The sequence below is a fragment of the Strigops habroptila genome (genome assembly GCF_004027225.2).
Source record: "Strigops habroptila isolate Jane chromosome 13 unlocalized genomic scaffold, bStrHab1.2.pri S16, whole genome shotgun sequence".
NCBI classification, from domain to species: domain Eukaryota; kingdom Metazoa; phylum Chordata; class Aves; order Psittaciformes; family Psittacidae; genus Strigops; species Strigops habroptila.
This window is the reverse complement of record NW_022651054.1, coordinates 4,456,400-4,474,999: the sequence shown is the minus strand read 5'-3', so window position 1 is coordinate 4,474,999 and position 18,600 is coordinate 4,456,400. Positions and strand designations below refer to the sequence as shown.

Here is an 18,600-nt window from a genome sequence, read left to right as displayed (position 1 = left end):
TAAAATCAAGCAGAACATGCAAATGTGTATGCATTCATGCATACATATGTATCTGTTAAAACCATTAAATACTTACCAGTAAATGTACACCAAAAAGTGTAATGAAGGTGTGTTTGAAGTTTCCAATTAGATATAATACAGCAGTGTATGTGATCATCATAAACTGACTAGTGCAACACGGCATTTGTACATTGTGAGGCAATAAATATGCTTTCCTAAAGGGATGTAACAACATTAGTGTATTGGCACATTCCATTACGTACCTGAGTGAAAAGAGCTATAGACTGGTTACAGTAATCTTGCTGCCAGACTGACGTGCTTATAGAGGAGTGTTTAAGTTATTTCAGGTAATTGCTGCTGGAGAGCCTCAGGGAGAAATGGAAGATTTATACACCTTAGTGTTATCCAAAGTAGGAATCTGCATGTTGCAAAAAAAGACCCATGTGTGAATGGTTTGTCAGTCAATGGACAGTTTATGTACTGTTAGAGAAGGGATTCACCCCCAGAGAAGGGAATCTTTTTTTTTTTTGTCAGATTGTTGCAAACATCTCAAAGCAATAAACCCAGAGACATAACACCAGGTATCTCTCCTAGTTGTGGAACCGTAACGAAACAGTTCCCGCAATGCTGTCTTATTATTTTATTGGCTGCTTTAGAAAGGAAGGGCAGAAAACTGGCTTACCTGCCAGGATTTTACAATGTCAGTTTGTAGACAGGCTAAATAAATATTTATAGGTTAGACATATCTGAAGTTGGCAACCTTGAGGACTGATGTAACATTTTCCAAGCTTCAGAGTGCGTTGAAAGTGCTCAGCCCTCACCGTGATGCCTGAGCCTGTAGGTAAATATTCCTCCTATTGTGTCAGAGGTAGAAATTGAGGTGATTGATGATAACCGGAGTCAGTAGGTGGCCGAAATTCAGTCACGGTATGATGACAAATTTATTGTGTGATTCTTGTCATTGATATATAGCCTAAGTGAGTGTGAAACATCAACAGACACAGGGTTTGTAAGGGAAACAAACGTTATGACATACAGACAAGACACAATGCAAAAATTGTGCTTTAGCAGGAACAGGGATTTCCCAGCTAGGCACAGGCTTGGCAGCTGGACTGCAGGCTGGTTTAAGTTGAATGTACATCGCTTGCCACCTTCAGGTCTTACGTGAACTCACAGACATTGCTGGAGAGCTGGGTCCTTCGGTCAGGCCTCGGGGCAGATCCAAGCGTCCTCAGTGTGGTAAATCACAGAGACTCGTCATTTTAAGGAGCTGTTTTCCCTCCATCGTGTCTCTTCCCCACACCCTGTCGATGGTGAGGGGCTATTTTACCCGTGCAGGGGGAACTGCTGGCTACATCGCCTGCGAGCAGTTTGATTTGGGGCCTACAAGGACATCGGAGAGGGAGTCCTCATTAGGGACTGCAGTGATAGGACAAGGGGTGATGGGTTCAAACTTTAACAGGGGGAGTTCAGGTTAAATATAAGGCAGAAGCTCTTCCCTGTGAGGGTGCTGAGGCGCTGGCACAGGGTGCCCAGAAAAGCTGTGGCTGCCCCATCCCTGGCAGTGTTCAAGGCCAGGTTGGACACAGGGGCTTGGAGCAACCTGCTCTAGTGGAAGGTGTCCCTGCCCATGGCAGGGGTTGGAGCTGGGTGAGCTTTAAGGTTCCTTCGTATCCAAACCAGTCTGGGATTGTATGATTTTACACCGCAGTCCAACTGTGCCAGGCCTGGAGGGGCTGAGATGCTGGGCTTGGGTGAGCCAGAGGCAGCCCAAAGGAAAGGTGCCTCTGGCTTCCCTGCATGGGCAACGTCCCTCAGAAAGGAGCAAGTCCCGCTGTGAAAACCCGCAGCAGATCTGGGGGAAAATACCACGGTTTTGGCTTAAGGGCGGGCGGCGGCTGCGCGGCGCCAAGACAACCCGCGCGCGTGGCCCGCGTGGAGGGGCGGGGCTTAAGGGGGGGCATGCTGCTGCGTAAGCAGTGATGTCATCAAGTGCGCGCCGGCGCCGCTTCCGTGTGGGTTTCCGGGGCCACCGCAGCCGCCATGGCGGGCGCCGGCTTGCCCATCTGCGGGTACCGCCGGGCGCTGGTGGAGGCCGTGAAGGAGCGGCCCTTCCTCATCGTCACCGGCGAGACGGGCAGCGGCAAGAGTACGCAGCTGCCCAAGTACCTCTTCGAGGCAGGTAACGGCCGCGGAGGGGGAAGCCCTTAAGAGCCCACTCGGCTCTGCGGCCTCGGCCCCGAGGCGTGGGAATGGGCACAGGTACCTGCAGATAACCCGCCTGTCACTTCGCCGCGCCCGGCCCGGCCCATGGCGTGTTGTGACAGGGGGTGGCTTGATTGGCATTGTTCAGCCTGGAGAAGAGAACGCTCCGAAGAGGCCTTATTGCGGCCTTTAAAAACCTTAAGGGGGCTACACGAAATCTGGAGAGGGACTTTTTACAGGAATACGTAGTGACACAACAAAGGGGAATGGCTTCAAGCTGACGGGTAGCTTTAAATTAGATCTTAGGCAACCTGCTCTAGTGGAAGATGTCCCTGCCCATGGCAGAGGGTTGGAACTGTATGAGCTTTAAGGTCCCTTCCAAGCCAAACCAGTCTGGGATTCTCTGATTGATTAAACCTTTTAAATAAAAAATCTCAGACCGTATATATATTATGTTGGTGCTTGTGTATAAACAGACTGAGCAGCAGTGCTCAGTGTTCCTGTTCTCTCCATCTCTCCTATAGGCCTTGCCAAACACGGAGCCATTGGTGTCACCCAGCCCCGGCGTGTTGCCACCATCTCGGTGGCGCAGCGGGTGGCTGAGGAGATGGGCTGTTCGCTGGGGAGTGTTGTTGGGTACCAGGTCCGCTTCGATGACTGCACCAGCAAGGTGTGTTCCTGCCCGTGTTGTCATGGCGGGGTCAGTGGCTGTGGCATAGGTTTCTGCTCAGGGGCCTCTCTATGGAGTGGTACAGCCCTATTGGTTCTCCTGGGGCTTTGCACACAGAAGGTCTCAGCCTTGAGAAGCCGTCTGTCCAAACTATGGGAAAGCTGCAGTTGTATATATCATGTAACTCATTTGATTTAATTTTTTGAAACCTTACAAGTAAAACATTTCCAAACACCTGTGATCTCAGTGTACGTTGCGGACAAATATGTGATCTATGTAGAAGTGTTTGCTTTGAAGTAAAAATTCAGGATAACGGCTGAATGTCTCATTAAACCTTTCAGGATACTGCCATCAAGTATATGACAGATGGCTGCTTATTGAGGCAAATACTGGTAGACCCCCTTCTCAGCAAGTACAGTATCATCATTTTGGATGAAGCCCATGAGCGGAGCCTCAGCACTGTGAGTGTTGCCTTATATCTGTCTATTTGGGTTACTCTCTCTTTTACTCAGGTCTGCTTATACCTTTCTTTCACTTCTCCACAGTCACAGAATCATAGAATAGTCTGGGTTGGAAAGGACCTTGGCTGACTTCACATGGATGTGCTTTAAACTTTGCTGTCCTAAGACCATGGAATTGCTGCTCTGTTCTCTGTTTATTACATACTGCATAATCTGTAAATGTGTCCTGTAATCCTGTTGGAATTGTATCTGTTGTTGCATTTGAAAGCAGTTAAAACTTGGTTGGCTGTTGGCTTTCCCTAAATTTCCAGGAATTTGAAGCCAGCACAGTGAACACAAACTTTCTAGAATCCTAATGTAAAAAAAACCCAAGCCACACACAAACAAACAAAACCCTAAAACATCTCTATCACTATAAAGCCTAATGTTTCTTAGGGTGTGTACGTGCCTGTGCAAAGAGATTATGGCTTTCGGGATCACGGAAGTATCTAGACTGACCTAAGTAACAAAAGCTATCAAATGTCACTCTGACCCTTCTGTGGCAAGTGAAGTGAGACTCAAGTCACTCGGTCCTCAAGAGATTATGTTGTGTGTCAAACAACCTACCAGTCCAGCAAATAATCTGCCAGTCCAGCTGGGGAAAGGGGAAAATGCTTTCTGAATCCCAGTTCTGCCCTCAAGCATCTGAGGGTATTGCTAGTAATTGAGCTAGGGTGATATAAGAAGTTTTCTGCTCCCTCACCTGTGTCTAAGTGAAAGAAGATTTTTAATCCAGAGCACTGCAGAGTAAAACAAACTTGCTGAAGACATGACAATAAATAGTACAGCAAAGGAGGGTACACAGTCAGGGAACATATGCTGGACAGAGGTGATGGCTTTTTTGAATGGGTCTGAGGTAACTGCTTGCAAATGACTCGAGTGTGAGAGTATAAAATGAAAACCAAAGGATTTTAAGTTGCACAGATTGTGTTTATAGGCTATGAGGAGAGCTGATAAAAAATAATTATATTCTAAAAACCAATTAGTGTGCTTACAAGCCAGCCAGGGGAGGTGTATGTATTCTTCTGAGTGCTTAGGCCCTGCAAATGTGATTTTTCTGTCTTCACTGTACCAGTGGGATAAAATCAGTCCCTTCCAAGTTCATCAGGCACTTCTAAGAAAACTGGAGTACTAATTGAAGTTATTTCTGGGTTTCTGTCAGGATATTTTATTTGGTTTGCTGAAGAAACTGTTTCTGCAGAAGAAACCACCAGACAGGAAGACTGCAATGAAGGTGGTGGTGATGTCAGCCACCCTGGAGGTAGACAAGCTCTCAGAGTTCTTTGGACACTGTTCAGTGCTGCATATTCCAGGAAGAAGTTATCCTGTCAAGTCGATATTCTGCAACCTGCTCAGCCCCCGGAACACTGGCAGCCATGCATATGTTACAGAGGTCTGGCCTGGTTTACTTTGTTTCTGTGTTGTGTTCTTCTGGTATGGTTATCATATTTGAAAGACCACAAGAATTAACTGCTGTATTGCTGTGTTCTTAGCATCTCTGCAGGGTACAGGAAGGAATTAGTACTATGAGTTTTAGAGTGAGATTCGAGCTGTTATTGACTTATTTGTTGTTTCAGGCTGTAAAAGTGACATTGGATATCCACTTAAATGAACCAGAAGGTGACATCTTGGTTTTTCTGACAGGTGAGAATTTTTCTTTCAACGACTGATGGCTATTCCAGGTGAAGCATGACACTGCCAGCAAAAAACAAAAAGACCATCCTTCCCATTACTGTGTAGTTTGTCTCAGAGCAGTAAGTAGAGAAGGGAAAGTTGCAGGTTGATGCACAGAGTCCTGTGAAGTGACAGTTTTCAGAGTGTGTTTAGGTATATCCATGCCTATGAGATCAGATAAGAAGACATTAACTTAAAAATCCTTTCTTCCTGTGCCAAATTTACTCTGTGTTGTCCATGTTGTCCATTTTATTTTCTTGCTAATTCAGGAAGGGAGAATTTCTTTAGCTGCAAAGCTCTACATCATTGTGTGGGCCAGGCACTTACCCATTCATCTTTTAAGGAAAAGCCTTGGTGAGAGCTAAGACTGGATGTCACCTCCTAATCTAACTCTCATAAATACTACTTCCTTCTTGTAATTGTATTGATGATTCTTGTGATATTGGCAAAACAATCTTGTTTCAAGATGTTGCAAACTAGGAAGGCAGAGTTGCAGCTACATAAGTTCTTTTAACACTTTTGTATGTTTTTTAGGTCAAATTGAGATAGAAAAAGCTTGTGACTTACTTTTCAAGAAAGCAGAATCTATTGATTACCGGTATGAAGTACATGATCGATCTGTTGAAGGCCTGCTTATCTTACCATTGTATGGGTCAATGTCAACAGGTCAGTGCATATGACGTCATATGGAACTTGATTCCCATAAATGTTAAGTGCAAGAGTTGTTATAAATTGTATCCTAATAAAGTATTTGTTTTGTAATTGGAAAAAAATGGCATTCATTAACCCATTTGTTACAATACTGTAGCACTGTGGGTTTTTTTGTCACGTTCATAAACTTATCAAACTTTAGCCTTCTCTGTACTGGCACAGAATCCTCCAGATAAAATTCCTATCCACTGGAAGTGGCATTGAAGTCTTCAGCTTAGAAAGGGGATGTTGTGTAACTGAAACTTCAGATGTCTTATTTAGACCCTCACATTTTATTTTATATGGAAAAGATATTACCAGTAGGTTTTTTGTGATGAGAGTAGACCTGTAAGGGAAGATAGAAGTAGTTGGGTGTCACACAATATATGAAAGTACAGGTTATCAGAATGAGTCTGTTTTATTTGGCAGAAATACCACAGTTAGTTTCAAAGAGTTAAAGACAAAGGCCTTTTGACCTTTACTGAACACAGACACTGTATTTTCAGATGAACTTTAGTGTGGTGTTTAAATGTGTGGGTGTGGTATGTAGAATGCCAAGAGATTGAATAAGCGTTCAAAAGAGCAGGACAACAGTTTCCATGTGGCAGTACTGCTGAGAGGAAGAAACTGGTAATGATCAGCAGAGAGGGAGCAAAACTTTTACCTTCTTGAAAGAGCAAAATGAAAAGTTTCATAAAAGAAAGGTAGAGCTTCTTCCTTACTCCATGATAGGTGTTAGTTTCCTGACTGAGTGTGATATTTTCTTTGTTTATTTAGTAGCAGTTTCTCAGAGGCCATTGTATTTGAATATTTTTAAATGCACAAGAGAAATTTTTCATTAAAGAGTTTTTTATATTTTTCAAGTATAGTGAATGAGAAGATTTCAGGGGAAAGCTGAATTTCCACTTCCCTTTTTTTGTTCTTTGGAAAGGCAAATGAATTAATAGGAACTGCAGACGCTGCTTTGTTATATGTTAAAATAAGATTTGCTGGAAACATGGAGGAGGAGGAAACATGAAAAAATGGAGGGTTTAACTGAATCTTCATGTTCACCTTCAATTGCTCTGATTGTTAAAAACCTTCAAATCCTTCATGAAGATTCTATTAAGACCAACTTGTTTGTTTTTTCTAGCTCTGGGTTAGGAAATATCCAGGACAGTTGGCCTTTCTTGATCTCAAAATCTTGATTATGCAAGCAGAAAAGAAGATATTCTTTGATTTCCAGTATATGCTAAAGTGATACCAAATCGATATTTTAGAATGTTATGTAATTCACTTTCTGATATCATCCAACTGACTTTCACTAAGCATTTGAGTTTGCGCAGTGTTAGAGATGTGGTTTGAAATCCGAGCATTGTAACGTAACATTGTTTGACTGACTGTCATTTTAGATCAACAGAAAAGAATATTTTTGCCAGCTCCCAGAGGCATTAGAAAATGTGTGGTATCGACAAACATTGCTGCAACATCTCTGACAATTGAAGGAGTCAGGTATTGTATCCTATCCTTCATAAAAGCTGTAACAGGGAATTCAGAAAGTTCGACTAAATTTGGAGAGACGTGTCTGAATTCCTTCCAGTACTAGACCTGCCCAATGATTACCTGTTACCATTTTTTGTGTATGTAGTGAATAATAAAGCCCTTGATAGTATTATATAGTCTTACAGACAACTAATATTGTTGGACCCTAATATGAAACCAAATCTCAGCTCCTTTAAATGAGCATAGTCTCCTTAGGTGCTGGGAGGTGTTATCTGTAACATCCTGTAGACTGAACCATTGCAGGGCTGCAGCTGACCAGCAAAGTGCAACAACCTATTTGCAGCAATTGTGGGGTAAATGTGTTCTTGCTTTGATTACATACATGTGGCAGTTACCTGTCTGTCTCCTGAGACCTCTGTTGTTTTTTCTCTGACAGAGTATGAATCTTTTTCAGATATGTAGTAGATAGTGGATTTGTGAAGCAGTTGAATCATAACCCCCGAGTTGGCTTGGACATACTGGAGGTGGTTCCAATTTCGAAGTAAGTTTTAAAAAGGTCATGTGTTTGGTGCTTCTGGGAGCTGCTCTGACAATACTGTGTGTTGGATGATCTTTAAAATAAAAAAGGGGGGTGGGGTGGCTTTGAGGCTCCATAATTTAAAGCCTTTTTGTTTGCTGCTAAGCAGAAAGTGGTTCAGGACACAAAATTTTCTGTAAGTTACAGGCAGTAAGAAGGAATTGACAATGCATTGTCTGTAGTCTGAACAGTGGCTCACATGTTATCCTGTGTTTGCTGAATACAACAGCCTGATTCAGAGAAGCTTAAAAAAAGATCTTTTACAGAAGTGCTTCTTCATTCTGCTAGTTCTTGTATAGCTGGAGTTCTCAGTTGCTGCACAGTGTAATATATCTTCCATCTACAAGCATAGAAATTGCTATTAGTTTATCGTAGTTACAGTGTGCTGCTTTGGGTAATAACAGAAGGGATCAAGAGAGTGGGTTTTTTTCCCCTTACCCTTCTGTTTGGAAGGAGCGAAGCAAAGCAACGAGCTGGCCGAGCTGGCAGGACATCATCTGGAAAGAGCTATCGGCTGTACAGCAAAGAATTCTGGGAGCAGTGCATGCCTGACCACACCGTGCCAGAGATCAAGAGAACCAGTCTGACATCTGTCATCCTGACCTTGAAGTGCCTTTCTGTGCATGATGTCATAAGGTAACCTCCATGGAGGGGGGGATTAGCATTTTCTTCCTATCGGCAGCAAGGCAGCACAGGCACCAACAGCCTGTTGGCAGGAGGCAGGATTAGGTCTCTGGCCAACTGTGGCACTTGGATACAATCAGCTTTTCTGCTGTTCTCCCCAGTTGTTAATGCCAGATTGGATCCTGAGCTCAAGTTCAGTTTGAGGTTCTGATAAAACTAGCTCCTTCTCTCCAAAATTAAATAGTTAATAGTGTTCCTTTAAAATACCCATGTTTTATATCCCCAAAACTTCATCTCTGTGGAATTGTTTAATTTTAGGATCATACACATGCAGAGAATGCAGTTCATCTTTGCATGTGCCATACTGGGATTTGTCGTCGTAGTTCTTTAGCTTGAGGCTGTACATGTAGTTACATGCCCATATGCTGAAGATGCTCATGTGCACTTGGGTCACAAACCTGTACAGGAAGGTTAAAAAAATATTTTAATAAATATGAAAACTAACAAAGATTTTCTGAGTCTGAATAGTGAGATTTTTTTTTTTTTTTTACCTGACTTTTTACTATAGATTTCCCTATCTGGACTGCCCTGAAGAAAGGCATATTTTAGAAGCTCTCAAAGAACTTTACCAGTGTGATGCTATTGACAGGTAAAAAAGGGGTGTAGTCACTACAAGAATTTAATGGTTTAACTGGTGTTAGGGAGTTGTTCGTGTGGATTGAAGTACTTCCCCCAGCAGTAGAATATATTTCCTTATTAGACCAGGAAGTTAACAACTCTGTTTTAATATACTCTCTGTAAAATTAGAGTTAGAGCATGGCTTAGGACTTGGGAGGTACAGATTAATTTCTTCACATTGTCCTGGAGTTCCTGAGTGACCTCAGACAAATTACCTCAGCTCTGCATGCTGTAGTTCCTGACAGCAGATCCCAGACCGTTGTGACGAAGGTACTTAGGCACTAGCTGTGAAGCGCATCCAAGAGTACAGGACAGGAAGTGAGATCTTAGCCTAAGCTTCCAGGAATTCTTCTTGGGGAAAAATAAACAAATAAATTAACCCCCTCTTAATCTTAAGCATCTGATAAACTTAAGGAGCTGGGTTTGCCTGCCATGGAGCAGGTAAAAGGAAGCTGGAGAAAGGTGAAACATTCTTCTGCTAGTGACACTTGCTTCATGTCTCCAGCACCTGTCGGGGCACACACAGACTGCGATGTTGGAACAGTCTGGAGGGAAATGCTGCTTCTGTGCTCTTTAGCAGTATATGGTGGCTGGCATTGCATGTGCATGTTCCGATTTACGTTTAAACACAGTTTTGTTGAATCTTGTATTTGAATCTCTTTTTCCTCGGATAAGGAGAGGTCACGTGACAAGACTGGGTGAATTCCTGGTGCAGTTTCCCCTCCCTCCAAACCTGACCTGTGCTGTCATAAAAGCTGCTTCTCTTGACTGTGAAGATCTGCTGCTTCCCATAGCAGCCATGTTGTCTGTGGAAAATGTCTTTATTCGTCCAGGTAGGAAGCTGCTTATCCCAAAGCACAGCCTTGGGTGGGTGAGGAATTCTGCTTGGACAGGGGCTGTCCAACCAGGCAATGGTTAGGCAGCATGCATGCTTCACCTGGACACCTGCAGCTTTTCCCTGGGTAGTTTTTGGTGCTAATAGTTTGTGAGGCCACAGTATCTTCTAGGTGTGTCTCAAGGTTATAAAGCAGGTGCTGATTCTGTATTTTGAACAATGGTAGCACAAGCCTTTACTTGAGTGTAAGGATACTCCTGCCAAGGAGCGAGCTGATCTCAGCTGGGCCTAACACTGGTGAGAGACGCTAAATGAATGCTTTAAACAACACTTAAGTTGCAGTGTGAGGAAGTGTACACAAGTGCAGTGCCTTGTCTCCCAGAGTACGTTGTAGCAGATCGGTAGGGAAGAATGGAAAGATTAGGACAAACACACAATGGCACTTTGCCTGAATGCTTTTACAGCCTTCTATGGTCTTGGAGTCAGGGCACATTGGATGCTAGGAGTTGGACAACAGCTGTTCCAAAGACTTCAAAATAGCATGGAATTGGGCTGCATTTGTCCTAAGGCTGTGAGCTGTAAAGCAACATAGGGGTGAGTGGATTGCTGAGAGATTGTAAGGGGGGGGACTGTGTCACAGGAGGGAAAAGAAAAAAACCACCAACAAACCAAACAACAACAACAAAAAAACAAAACCAAAACAAACAACAAAAAAAAACCCAACAAAAACACATCAAACCCCTCAGAAACCCAAACTGCACTATAGGAAATGTTTTGCTGTTGGTCTAAGTATAGACAACAGGGACTGATTAATTTGCTCTTAACAAATGGGGTCACTGCCTCTGGATTGACTTCTCTGTTCAATAACTCTGTTTAACCAAATAAACCTTTTAAGTTAGTGTGAGAAGCTCAACACTGACTCAATTTCCAGTGTTTTTCTAGATGGAAAATGTAATTCTGCTGTGGTTCCAAGCTAGCACCTCTCACTAGTGCTAAACTCACCCTCTTATTTCCTCCTTCCTATCTTTTCCCTTCCTGTCTGCCTCCCTCTTTCCCTTTCAATTTGCTTACATATATTCTTTATAGGTAGCATAGCCTTTGTGGGAGACCTTTGTCCTTTCTAGTCACTCATTGGCTTTTGTCCAGTTATCTCTGTAGTCTATTAACTGTGCTCATTAGTGCAACAGCTAAAGACACTGCTGACAGTACTGATAGCCTGGATTCTGCTGTGGGGTCTTTCCCATTCCCACAAATGTGCATTTGCTTTCCCATCCTCCATCTGGCAGTATGCCCTTCTTATCTGTTCAGCTAGCTAACGCACAGCATGCTCGTTACTCTCTAGCAACCCCGTACATTAGGACACAGACACAGAGACTCCCATCCTGAAGGCACTTGCTCATGTGCAATATGTATTTGAAAAGGCTTCCTTAATTTGTTGGTGTTATTTTTAATACCCACAAACTTCTGACATTGTCTGCAGGACAGCAGCAACAGCATGCATTTGCCTTTGCAGCCATATCCCTCTCTGCTAAGAGGAATGGGTTGTTCTGGGGGCGAAACTCTTTGGGTATTTAAAACTTGAAATAACACTTTGGAAATGTTGCTTTTGCCTGGTACACTCCTAGCATTTAGTGAAGGTAAATTCTCACTAAACTCATAGCTCGCATTTTTAATAGTCTCTTATTTATTTTAAGACCTCCATTACTGTGACACTTGAGTACGAGGACAAAAGCAGAGCTAAATAGATCAGATTGTGCTTTGATGGGGTGGTTTCAACAGTCTTGTTTTTTCTCTCAGGGCAAAACTTCCACTTGACCCCTGTGAGCTGTTTGTTTCAGGTCACTGTTCCTGACATCTTTCCATGTCAACATCTGAATTGATTTTAAGAGAGAAATACGTAGAACCTTTCTTTCTAAGAGACTGGAATTCTTCATCTCTAGTGCTGAGTGATGAAATTAATGATAGATTTATTAGCATCTACCTGTTCTTGTTCAGTAGTAGTAGAAGGAGGAAGAACTGTAAATGCAGCTGCAGAGGAGAAAGAAATATGAAAATAACATGAAAAGAGCCAAGGCTATCAAACACACTTTGGAGGAATGCTAACAGAAAATTTAGTAGGAGTGATAAATAAAAATTCCTTTACTAAAGTGAGATGTAACTTACTTCCTTAGGTGATCCTCAGAAACAAAAGGAGGCTGAGCTTCAACACCAGGAACTTTCCTCACAAGTGGGAGGATGCAATGACTTTGCAACCCTCTTAAATATTTTTGAACAGTGCAAAGCAAGGTATAACATGATTCCTTACATTAAGTGGCTTATGCATTGCTCATTACTCCCAGCTGCTGATGGTTTTTAGATATATTTTGTATGTGCATGTGTATGTACTCATACCTAATTGCAGATTTATTCCTTACTGTGATCTGTAATTTCTGTCAAGACACTTGTTATTTAAACTAACAAAGTATTAGTTGGTTGTGTAGGTTGTGTAGGTTGCCTTCTTTGTAAGACCATAACAAAAAGTAGAGGTAACTTTCTGCCTGCAGCTTACAAAGGGCTTCTTTGTAATACAAGTATTTCTGTTCTCAGCAAGTCTCCTTCAGCTTGGTGCCAGAAATACTGGATCCATTGGAGAGCTTTAAAATCTGCTTTTAGTGTGGAAAAACAGCTTCGGGAAATAATCAGTAAACTGAAACAGGTAAAAAATTAAATTTTTGAATATCATTGAGTTATATAAGTTTAAATTTAAGACATGTACTGGACTACTGAGCCTTTGCCAGGTGGCTGCTGCCTTCTCCAGTAGAAACTAATCCACTTAAATATTTATTACAGCATCCTTCTGTAGCTTGTGTAACTAACAGGTATGATGCTGGTAACAAGCAAGAAGAGGGTTTTCCTCCTTTCCCTGTGGTTTCAGTAGGGTGAGAAATCCAAAGTTTAAAATCCCTGAGATGGAAGGAGTATAAGCCACTTTTTCTTTAGGAAAGATCCTAATTCACGGTTTTTGTTTACATAGCTGCCAGACTTCCCTAAAGAAACATTTGAAGGTTCCAAAACTGAAATACTAAGAAGATGTCTGTGTGCAGGATACTTTATCAATGTAGCTAGGAGGTAAGTAATGAAGCTTGTAGAATTGAATGGAAAAGATATTATGCATATTCTTTAAAGGTGTACTTGCATATTGAAACAGAATAGTAAGGCTGTGTGATGTTAAAAGCAGCAATTGCAGCTGAAGGTGGTGTTTCTGCACAGGGCTAGATGCCTGATAGGTACACTGCTTTTCACTCTCATTACATTCTGGGGAAGCTGCTTACATCCTTGGAATAGTAGTTTTTTTTGTCTGTGAAATGAACTTGCAAGGTCATGAGTAGTTCCAGATATTAAACTAAAGGTCTTGGAAATTTCCAGTTATCATGACTGTCTATTCCAATCTCAATCACAAGCCCTGTTTATTATTGCGTTGTTATTTTGCAATGTTTCTGCAGTAAATTAGACAGTTATATTTTATTTCTTATTTTTTTTGCAGTTTAATTCCAGAAGGATCTTTCTCTGCTTATATATTTGAGTATTTTCTTCTATACTGCTGCTGATTTGCTTAGTTTAGTGCTGCTGTCTAATCATGTTTCATCATTTTTAATTTGTTTTTTTTTTCCACAAACCTTTCAGATCTGCAGCCAGGACATTCTGCACAATGGATGGACATGGCAGCATAGTCTATATCCATCCTTCATCTACAGTAAGTTACCAAAGTTTGTTAATAAAATGGCAAAGGATCTATAAAACGAATAAGAGACAGGTCCCTGTGAACTCTTCCTCTTCTGTTTGGTTTGTCCTGACTTATGGCCAGGAGAAGCACGGTTGCAGTGTTCATTTTGGGAGTGGGGAAAAGCCTTGCTTCTTCAAATTTAGTAAATGTTTGTCTTATGAAATGAGTGTGACATATGCTGAGGTTTTTCTCTGGCTCTTTGGAATTCCTGAGCAATTTTAAGGAAGTCTGTATGCCTTAATTTCCCTGTCTGAACATTTAGGGTAACATCAGCTTTCTCTCATTCTTGCATCTGCATTGGAAGATATTCCAATGGAGGGGTGCTTTAGAAATAAAAGTTCTTTTACCAGTTCTGAAATAATATTTTAATTTTTCAGCTATACAACCAGGAGACTCTCCTCGAGTGGATCATCTTCCATGATGTCACAGTGACATCCAAAATCTATGTCCGGACAGTATGTCCTGTTCGTTATGAATGGGTCAAAGACTTGTTGCCCAGATTGCATCAGATTGATGCATATGAACTGAGCAGTGTGGCACGAGAAGAAGTAACTGAAGAGGAAATAACCAAGTGGAAAAATAAGGAGGACCTTCGGAGGCAGTATGGTAAGCACACTGCTACTCCATAGCTATGGCATATGTAGTTTCCTTGGTTGTTTTGGACGTGTGTGTATATTATGCTACTGAATGCATTGGAGATTAATCTGGATGTGCTTAACATATTTGATATGTGTAGCTCTAGCTGTTGTCTTGCCTTACTACAGCTCTGCAATCCTTATTTCCCTGCCTCCGCAGTGCAGGAGCGTAGTGGTGTTTGCTTACTGGTTCTTACCACGTCCCCCCCCTTCTTTTGGTTTACTATAGCTGACAGGAGCAGAACTTTAACACAGAGTTGAATAAAAGCATTTTGAGCGTGACCATTATTTAAGTTTGTGAAGGGTATCTAGCCATAGATACCCAAAATAATACTGTCCTGAGCGAGAGAAGTTCTAAGGGCTATGGGGCAGGGGGCAGGAAGAAAAAACAAACAACCCCAAACCCCCACCAAACAGAAAACGTAGAGGAAAGTGTCACGTTTTGGTGAATGTCTCATTCTGACAAGGAATTTAATGCCATATGTTTAGATAGTCAGTTTTAATTAAAACTGATGCCTGCTAACTGATGTGGCTGCTTGACATTCTTTGAATTCTTCTGTCAGCAGGTTTCATCAGGCAGCCAAGTATTCAAAGGGCCTCTTTACTCCTGAGATGGCCCTTCCAAAACATTGATTTACTATACAGTACAGGCACTGGTGTAGAGATTCTCTTCGGTTTTCTTAACAATACAAAAAAATGTAGACTCCTGTGCTCAGCCCACTGTCTCTTTCTGTCCTGCATTATTGTATAAAATAACTATTTTAAATGCTAAAAGCGTGAATTGGATTTGTTTATAAATTTTCTGGAAAGTATATGTGTATTATTGGATAATGCAGAGGAGCCTCATCTATTTTGCTGAAGCCCAAGGAGCTGAGGTTTGTTCTCTTTGTCCCCCTTAACTTTTTCACTTCATCAGGCAATTGTAAATTAATTTGAGCTTAGTATTGACTTTACAGATGTTGTATTTCTGGGAGCTTCATCAAAGATAGGTGGCTGAATAGCTGACAAAGGCTTCATTAGTGCCCAATGAAAGGAAAGGCTGTAGCATGAGCTGAATTATTATTTGACTCTAAGATAGAATAATTACAAATACTTCAATAATGAATGCTGATTAAAGCTCCTTCCTCGTATTGAAGAATCTGGTTCCCAGCCCCAGAGCCCTGGGAACAGGCTGCAGTAACTGCTTCATTCACACCATATTTATATACTCAGAGTCTCTGAATGATTTTTTTTTTTTAGTATTATTATTATTGTAAATTTTATTTTTAACTGAAAATATTTCCTGCTTTTCTTCTGGGAGAAGCACTTCCAAGGTCTCAGCTCAGTGGGAGTGAAGTTCTAATGGTGTCTGATCTGGAGTATTGGCTTTTCCCACTCCTTTATCTGTATGTTATTTTCTCCCTTCCTCCTACCTCTGGAAATTTATACAGATAGTTTATACTAAGCTTCCCCCCCCCGCCCTGCTCCCAGTGCTGTCTCTCTCCTGCCTAAACATCAGTCTGAGATATGTAATTTAGAGAAGAAACAGGTGCATAGAACACAAGATGCATAGTATTTCTTTCAATAGAAAGTAAAAGATATGTTTGGGGATGAGATGAGCCCAACTGCAAATTGTCGTGGGAATTAAGGCATGATTTTATTTTTCACTTTTTTCCCTTTCCCACTGAGGTACAGTCTGTCCTCTCTGGAATTCATTCAAATGACTGACTGGGACTTGGAAAACACAGGAGATTCTGTTGGGGGGCTTGGGGTATTTTACAGATAGGAGGAGTTGTAATGCTGGGGGGGTGGGTTTCACACAGAAGAGTGTATTTCTCTCTCTCCTCTCCCTCCAGAAGGAGTCACGGACAACTCTGTAAAGAAGATGGAGAGAAGGAATGACGATCAATCAATACTGGATGCCCGAGCTCGCTACCTTGAGAGAAAGCAGCAAAAAGCACAGGGTTTAAGTGGCTCATTGAAAGAAATGGGGTAATACTTGTGGCTGCTCTGCTCCTACTAGGAGGAAAAGCAGTTTGGTGCAGTTGTTCTGGGTATGTTTGCATAATGCAAAACGTCTAACCAGAATGAAGGAGAACTTCTGCTTTGTGGTAAGTTTGAGTGCCGAAGCATAAAACACAATCCTCCTTTGCTGCATCCAAGAAGGAGAAATTACCAAGGTGAATTTTGTTGCTACGTGTCACTGGCAACAAGTTAGTGGCCTCAAGTGGCCATCCCCTCAATGGGAATGAAGACCTGATACTTAGTATGGTGCCAGTTCTGTAGCATTTGATTGACTTAGAAAGGTCTTGGTGGTCTTGTTGCTGTTATTAATAAAATTTTCTTAAAGGTTTAAGGAATGGAACTGTCACTTTTTATCCATTTTACTTTGTATGATTGTGGCTAAACAGTCTTCATGCTCCTACGCATTTGCCTGAGCAGTGTATGAAGTGCTCTTTTAATGATAGAACTGTCAGGATCTAAATTCAAAAGGACATTTGCCACCTATGTTCTCTGTTGCAGGCAGTGTTGTTCCTACTCTGTATTGTGCTGTACCATGTACAGTGATGTTTCTGGGTGAAGAGGTCTTTGAATGCAAAGTATTTTGTAGATGTTTTCACATTCTTGCTAACAATGCATAATTTTTGTCAGGGATGACTTAGCACTGTGTGTTTTCCATTTGGCAAAAAACCCCACAACAACCCAGCAGTCATTCCAGTACTCAGCAGTCAATCCAGTACTACGTCCTGCAGGCCTGCTGCCTAGTGGGCTGTTTTTATGAATTTGACAACTGTGTTATTTTTAAAATGTATGCATTTTGGTCTAAAGAATGACCCTTTCAAATGTGTAGAAAATACACAGGGAAATACTAGTTTTATTCTTCAATTCAAGTATATAAAAACCAAAGAACTGTGTTGCTTTGTCATCATAAAATTTGTTTCCTTCTCAGTAAAGAGGTCACCTTAATCTTAAAATGTTCCAGTGTTCTGGTGTGGAGCTTGTCTTTTTTGCTATTTTTCCATTTGTACTAATTGACATTTTATATAAGACAGTTTCAAAAAAACTGGAAGAATTTACTGTCATTTTTCATGCCTCATTTGTGCGCACTATTTGTCACCTTTAATTGCTTTTCAGGTAACTAGCTTACACTGCTAAAGTTGTAAGTAAGCCTTAGCGCTTGGTGTAAAACATTAAGCATTCCACCTCTGTACTGCGCAGGCTGTAGCTGATCATAAACTCTAGAAACACTTCGGGATTCTCTTCTGGGGAATATGATTATTCTTCACAACGAAGGTAGATCTGGTAATTGTTCCTCTTTCTGTGGTTGTACCTATTAAAATGAAAAAGCTGAGGCTGGTCTGTGTACTTGCCAAACCTTGTGAAGAAGATGTGATTCACAACTCCAAGAGCCAGTTCCCTGCAGGGTCAAGTGCTGCTCTCAAGTGAGAGGCTCAACTTGAGCAACACCGCAGTTGTCAACGGCCATGGCACGTGCAAACAGCAACACCAGCGGCTGCTCCATGTTTCAGAGCATACAGAGCACAGAAGCAGCAAGGAGATTGATGCCTTTCTAGTTCCTAAGGGCTTGCGTGAATCAATTATTCCTGGTTGTGATCAATCTCTGTAGGAAGTGACATGTTTACAATTCCTCTTCTGTCAGGCTCTTTATCCAGGTTCACATGGAAAAGGGGTTTGTTCTTTCATGCTGTTGCTCGAACTCTGCTTTTGAGAAGCCAGCACCTTTCTGTGACTAAACCCATAGTCTGAATTTTGCTGTTTGGTTTATATTTGCAATGGTGTAGCCCCTAGCAAGTCAGATGGCATCTGCACCACACACTGGGTCTGAGTTCAGTAGCTGGAATGCCCACTTCTGCTTGGGGCTGTGTATCTCTTGGCAGATCCTAATTTTTGTTTGGTTTTGTTGGTTGGTTGTGGGGGTTTTTTTTTTGGTTTTTTACTTAATATCGAGGGAGGTTCCCCTCCCCATTCCAGGGCTGCTCAGAGGTTTTGAAATTGTGAATTTCAGGCAAAGCAAAAATGGTCTGAGGAAATAACCATGAGATTGCAAAATACGGAAAGCTCTAAGCAGAGCCCCGGTGAGCCCTGCTGGGGTGGCCATGCCTTCCTGCACACGCAGTCCCTTGGTAAAGCTTGGAATGCTGCAGTCCTTGAGTAGAATTTTTCCAGGGGCTGGAGCAACAGTGCAAGGTAATAAAGAGAGGAGGAAAGTTTGAGTTTCATTACGCTATTGTACTTGCTCATGATGTTCTAAATGGAAAGTATTTTA

General features: G+C 41.9%; 1 protein-coding gene across 3 annotated transcripts; it reads left to right on the top strand.

Moving 5' to 3' along the window:
- Positions 1 to 2,013: 2,013 nt before the first annotated feature.
- On the top strand, positions 2,014 to 17,368 carry DHX40 (DEAH-box helicase 40). Of its 3 annotated transcripts, none has more exons than XM_030472566.1 (17): positions 2,014 to 2,182; positions 2,730 to 2,875; positions 3,217 to 3,336; positions 4,538 to 4,768; positions 4,953 to 5,019; positions 5,584 to 5,715; positions 7,131 to 7,230; positions 7,676 to 7,762; positions 8,252 to 8,434; positions 8,991 to 9,071; positions 9,776 to 9,933; positions 12,107 to 12,221; positions 12,522 to 12,630; positions 12,949 to 13,043; positions 13,599 to 13,668; positions 14,076 to 14,304; positions 16,169 to 17,368. In XM_030472566.1, exons 1-17 carry the CDS (start codon positions 2,044 to 2,046, stop codon positions 16,306 to 16,308), a joined length of 2,202 nt encoding a protein of 733 aa, XP_030328426.1. In that variant the 5' UTR covers positions 2,014 to 2,043; the 3' UTR covers positions 16,309 to 17,368. The 3 variants fall into 3 exon arrangements, with proteins under 3 accessions (XP_030328426.1, XP_030328428.1, XP_030328427.1); XM_030472568.1 differs by having other exon boundaries at positions 2,030 to 2,178; XM_030472567.1 differs by having other exon boundaries at positions 2,030 to 2,182; positions 16,172 to 17,368.
- Positions 17,369 to 18,600: the final 1,232 nt, after the last annotated feature.